A 5,304-nucleotide genomic window follows, 5' to 3' on the forward strand; every position below is an offset into this window, starting at 1 on the left:
AATGGAATAAAACTCAACTTTATCGCTCCCAATGACGGCATATTGTAAACAAAGGACTCAAATGATAATTACTTACAAAACATCAAACCAACAAATAAAAACAATATTAGGCCTATGTTTTGTTTTTGTTTTTGATGTTCATCTAGTGTTTCTAAAAGGCTGGTCCAGTCCCGGGGGTAGTTGTACAGTAGGTGTGGCACCCTGCTCTGGCTCCTCTTTTACCAGACCTGGGTTGAAAGGTATTTGAATTCCTTTAAATACTTTGGGCGTATCCTTGTGCCTGCCTAAGACTACCAGATTGGCAGGATTTGCACTTTCATTTCAAATACCAATCGAACCCTGGCCTTCTTCTCCATGCCTGTTCTGGTCCCCAGTCAGAGGTAGAAGCCTGTGGCCTGTGCATCGGGAAGACCAGGGAGACTGGAGAGAGAGTCAGGGCAGGGGATCTGGCTGTTAGGCGGTGCTACACCGTTCCCATTGGGCAGAGAGCAGCCTCGCCCTGGGTACGTTCCGTTAAGAATGCAGCCGTTTTCCACCTGAAATAAAAAAGAGGGATGGAGAGACAATTAATGACAACCAACGAGTGGAAATTGTATTCTATTTGGGAATGTTCGATGAGCATCGACAGATTGATACTGGGCATACATACGTACGAAAACATTGTCGCCACCGTCGATCAAGCAGTTAAGAGAAATCATTTCCGGTACCGACATAATGTACATATCGGGAGACATTTTTCAACACAATGTTCAGAATTCACTCTTCAATCAATCCAAACCATCGATTTCTAAACTCTTTACTTATCCTGACCTACACTATCCTGGAGTTAGGGTTAGGGTTAGGGTTTAGGGAACAGTGAACTGGGCTGAGCCCAAACTGCTTTCCGTAAAATCTGGGATCAAGTGTTCCTTTAAGCAGATGCTGTCGATTCAATGCTGACTCTAACAGGGAGCGCCAGAAGGTCAGCATGGCATTAGAGACAGCATAGAGACCAGGGTACGCTGGTGAAGGTCAGAAATCTGAGGAAGGGCTCATTGTAATGCATTCCTCATGTGGATAGCACACCTGTTTAATACCACCCCTCATTCCATCCCATGGATTTATCCCTCCCACTAGCCTCCCCTGAGAGACACCTACTGTAGGTGTGTCCGGAATCAGAATCAGAAATGCTTTTATTACATCCAATGTACATGTACACAAGAGTCACATTCTTAGCCTTAGGTTCTTCGACATTGGCATTGCAGCAATAATAATTGAATAAAATAAAATGATCCTTTTCTAATCCTTTTTCTGAAGTATGCAGTTATGCATTTCCCTGCATGGATTTCAAAGCAAAGGATTGGTTTCCTCCACCTCTCTAAGTTCCAACAGTTAATTCCTTTGAAATGAAGAGTGGAGAATTTATGTCTCATCCATGTTATTGCACTGGAGAATACACCACTAAATAATCCACACTCAGAAGTCCAGACAAGGTTGTGTTACCCATCCTCAATGTACTGTATCAACTCTGGCAATCAGAGAAAAACAATAGGGTAATGTAACTCCCCCTTGAATTGAAAATGCTGACTACATTCTTCTGACTACATTCTACAGGGGTCCACTGTTGCCCTGTGTCCCTACACGACCCTCCCTCTCTCTGTGTCGCGACACCACCATCCTTCTCTCTCTGTCCCTACACCACCCACCCTCGCTCTCTCTCTTTCCCTCCACCACCCTCTCTCTCTGTCTCTCTCTCTCTCTCTCTCTCTCTCTCTCTCTCTCTCTCTCTCTCTCTCTCTCTCTCTCTCTCTCACACACACACACACACAGACACATACACACACACTGTCTATTTATTAGGTAATGGCTGTTGAGCAAATTTGTAGGTCAGGAGAAAAAAGGGAAAACTCTCTCTGGCGGAGGCCAAACATTTTTCTCTTTGGATCCAGACTGCTGACCCTGAATGTAAACACAGGAACACTTAGATGGATGAAAGAAGCAGCTGTCCAACTAACTGCTTTTATCCCAAACCGAGTAATAACCAACGTGTTCATTGAGTGACTGCTCCAATTTATCCTTCCTCATTTATCCGTGCAACAATAAGATCATTATTCCTCCTATCCTCTTGGTGATTATTCAACAATAATCGCTCCATTATGTTTCCTAAAGCACAACACAAACACAAACAACCAAAGGGGATAATCTAGCCTTTTGGCTGCACTCTCCCCTGCTCTCCTAGCCCGTCCTAGGGTCCTTGAACCTTGTCCTGCTCCTCTAATCAATATGAAAGTTGTGACAGAGGTGACCGCCTGTATAGATCAGAAAGGCTAATCATCATTCATAACTTGAATGTTTTGAAACATAATATTTTCCCTAGATGAGATTGTTATGTCTATGTTTTAGATGCTGTACAATGATCTCATGTAGGTAAAATATCATTTTTCAAAACATTCAGCCAGTTTTAGGAGGTCTCACCTTGCTGTGGTTGGGGTCGTGGGGGATCTCAGAGGTCACCATCCCATAGGGCTCCAGAGTGGCCATCTGTCTGTAGGTGTGGCCTCCCACCCCCAAGATCTGTTCCAGGGTGGCGTTGGGGGGCGGACACTGGGAGAGGCTGGACAGCACCTGGGCCAAGGGAATGTCAGCCACACTGTAATCGATACGCGTATCTACTACAGAGGGGTGTGTGCGGGACACGGGGTCGGGGAGATGTCCGTTACTGAGGCAGGGGGGGTTGTGAGTAGTAGTGTGGTTCACGCTTTCTCCTGGGTGGCTATAGCCAGCTGGGTGCTCTGTGTTTGGGACGCCACACATTCCGTTGAGGTTGGCGCCATTCTGTTTGGCTTGGCACTGTTGGAGCTGCTGGCTGTGGCTCTGGAGCCTGGCCTGCTGATGATGCTGCTGCTGCTGGAGGTAGTGGGGGTGCTGGTGGTGAGCCTGCCGCCTGTGGAGGAGGTCCCCCCCTCCGTCCGGCTCTCCCGAGGCCTTCCCGTTGAACAGAGTCTGTTGGCGCTGGGGGTGCGGGTGACACTGGTCCAACGGGGGCCCCCCCGCACTGACTAGAATATGCTGGCTCGTCCACTGTCCGTTCGGTAGGGGCCCGTTCCCCACAGGGTGGTGGTGGTTGGGGGCCATGTGGTTGTTCTGCTGGCCCCAGTCGCGACCGCCCGACCCTGGGCGCATATTGAGGTGCTTCTGCATCTGCTGTGAGAGCTGGACGATGGGGGCCTGGCCCACCTGGGGGGGCTTGTGGTTGAGGTATGGGGTGTGGACGTTAGTGGCCGTGGGGGAGTTACTACTCTCAGACGAGGATGTTGTCGTCGTTGTGGTTGGGGCAGGAGAGATAGTGGAGGAGGGGAGCTCCTGGCCCATGGCTTCAACTGTAGCAGCGTCTGTCTTAGCCTCCAAGGAGTCGTGGATGTAGGAGAGGATCTCGTCGTTGGTGAGCAGGTCGTCCAGGCTGGGGACGTGGTCGGGGTCCATCTCCACGTGGATCATCCTCTCATCCAGCAGGAGAAGCTCCAGATCCTCCGCGCTCAGGCCCAGCCCCTCCAGAGCCCCGAACAGCTCCCCGTTGGAGCACACCTCCCCCTGCCCGTCTATGCTCAACACCCCACCCCCTCCCCCCAGGGAGAGTGAGTCCAGGGTGGCCAGCAGAGGGTCAAAGCTATCCGTGGGCTCTGGAAGGCCCGGCCCCACCATTCCGTTGGTGGTCGACTCATCCCAGCCTCGGAGCATCCCGCTGGGGTCTGAGTCAGAGTAGCTCGCCCTGTCTCCGAACAGACTGCTGTGGAAGGACAGCTTAGGTTCCAGGGCTGGCTGGCAGACGTACACAGACTCATCCTGGCTCATCAGCGCCCCCAAGAGGGAGCCGGGGTCCAGGCCGTCCCGGGACGCCCGGTCAGTGCGGCCCTTCTTGGCCTTACTGCCGCTCTTCTCCGCGCCATTGGAGAAGCCTGCGATTGGATGGTTGGACTGGTAGAGCAGCGCCTCGCCCGTAGCGTAGGTGAAGGGGAGGTGTATGGAGCGTTTACGCAGATGTTCCCCTCCTTCCTCCTCCCTACAGTAGGCAGACAGCAAACAACACCTGTGAGAGTGCTATTATCTATCCTCAGCAGCATACTGCACATCTGTTCAACACTGTATCTGTATCATGGGTACAAAATGGACTAAATGTATTCCTGAGCGCATCACGGTCTCTTCCTTTCGGTAAACTCTGTGATGCCGTATTATCTTCCTCTGTAAGACGTCGCATTCAAACGCTCTTGCACCTGTGTAATAACACTGTCATGACTCTAGTCTCTAATAAATCAATCACTTGATTAGAACTTCAATTCGCCTCAGACAATTGCCTCAGTAACAACACTATTGTAGTCTCTGTGTGGGTGTGTGTGTGTGTGTGTGTGCATACAAGAGGGGTCTCTGCGTAGCGATGATGTAGTCTGGTTTTCCGTTCTTGTACACCAGCCTGGCGTTGGCCTGGACCCACTTCCAGCGGTTTTCCTTGGTGAGCAGCCGGAACACGGTCAGCCCACTCTCCCCTGTCTTCATCACTGGAAACACAGGATTAACACAGTTAGGACGAGAGCGGAAACGCAAACATTTCTCACACACACGGCTGTGCTAAAACCCCTAGCGTTTTTTATGATAACTCTGCGTTAGCAAATACAGTCTAGGATAAGAAGAGAGAGAGGGCAGTCGAAACCACAGACTTAATTAACACAGAGGTCGAAATGCTGGATCCGCAGTTCTCATTTAGGGTAAGCAAACCCGCCGAATGCTAAGCAAACCTGCTTACACATTACTGCACAGTTGCCAGGGGTGAAACAGAGGGCAGCGCATTCAGAAACAAGTTGTCTCTAATTCTCAGTATTCTCAGTATAGATTAATCTGACAGGTGATGGGAAGACTAGAACAGCATTGCCTTTCAAAGCCCCCTTTGTTCTGGGAGTGAATCCCTCCAACATGAATGCGTACTGTAGGAGAATCCCGCTAGCTGTGTCCTGCGGTATTTCCGCTGTATTGTGTGGCAGTGTTGGTTTATGGATCATCACTGTGGCTCTGCTCATGTGATGGATTTGCGGGCCTATCCCATCCTCCAGCGAGCGGCTCTGCGGTTTTGCTCAATCTGGTCCATAATCCCAGTGGGATTACTTGGGAAAGCTGTCCGAACTCTATGACCAGCATCTTTGACCTGGTCAGACCGAGCCTCCTACCTCCTGCCCTCTCTAAACAGGCTCAATTCCAGAAAGTTCCCAGATATGTAATACACAACATACATGTTCTGGAGCTACTATAATTCCATGAAACATTATGTAAAAATAA

At 50.0% G+C, this 5,304-nt stretch overlaps 1 protein-coding gene across 1 annotated transcript in view; it reads right to left on the bottom strand.

Moving 5' to 3' along the window:
• Positions 1 to 374: 374 nt before the first annotated feature.
• LOC308162817 (aryl hydrocarbon receptor-like) overlaps positions 375 to 5,304 on the bottom strand; it is a gene marked incomplete at both ends in the record, with an annotated part of 35,729 nt that continues 30,799 nt past the window's right edge. Inside the window, 3 exons of the mRNA XM_080536957.1 lie at positions 375 to 536; positions 2,455 to 4,039; positions 4,391 to 4,532. Of these exons, the coding sequence (XP_080393083.1) occupies positions 375 to 536; positions 2,455 to 4,039; positions 4,391 to 4,532 (1,889 nt within the window). The remainder of the gene's footprint in view (positions 537 to 2,454; positions 4,040 to 4,390; positions 4,533 to 5,304) is intronic.

This window comes from Nansenia antarctica (assembly GCF_963989245.1).
Source record: "Nansenia antarctica genome assembly, chromosome: 7".
NCBI classification, from domain to species: Eukaryota; Metazoa; Chordata; class Actinopteri; order Argentiniformes; family Microstomatidae; genus Nansenia; species Nansenia antarctica.